Here is a 342-nt window from a genome sequence, read left to right on the forward strand (position 1 = left end):
AAGTAACTCAACACTGAAAATAAACCCCGATGATCTGGTTTTTATATTGAGTATGGTCAATATATTTGTACATACATACACCTTTTTTTATATACACTGAATTAATTCCAGTAAACTGACACCACTACCTTTTGCAGACAAAGTTTGTAACTCTGGTAGCTGCTGTTTTGGGCTGGTGTCTCTGTTGGTGCTGTTCATGATCATGCTACTTCCCGAGTTGGTACCAGTATCTCACCAATGATATATGGGGTCATGGTGAGGAGCATGGTCATGGACACCAACATCAGCGTAACTGGTTTACCTTCTACAACAGGTAGATATATATACACCTGTGTAGTAGCA

At 39.5% G+C, this 342-nt stretch overlaps 1 protein-coding gene across 1 annotated transcript in view; it reads left to right on the forward strand.

The window, feature by feature from the left end:
• The window catches only part of LOC119585917 (soluble calcium-activated nucleotidase 1-like), a 7,140-nt gene that overhangs the window by 4,679 nt on the left and 2,119 nt on the right, over positions 1-342 (forward strand). The window contains 4 exon segments of the mRNA XM_037934637.1: positions 138-167; positions 170-203; positions 206-226; positions 229-313. Coding sequence (XP_037790565.1) covers positions 138-167; positions 170-203; positions 206-226; positions 229-313 — 170 coding nt within the window.

This window comes from Penaeus monodon, chromosome 20, assembly GCF_015228065.2.
Source record: "Penaeus monodon isolate SGIC_2016 chromosome 20, NSTDA_Pmon_1, whole genome shotgun sequence".
NCBI classification, from domain to species: domain Eukaryota; kingdom Metazoa; phylum Arthropoda; class Malacostraca; order Decapoda; family Penaeidae; genus Penaeus; species Penaeus monodon.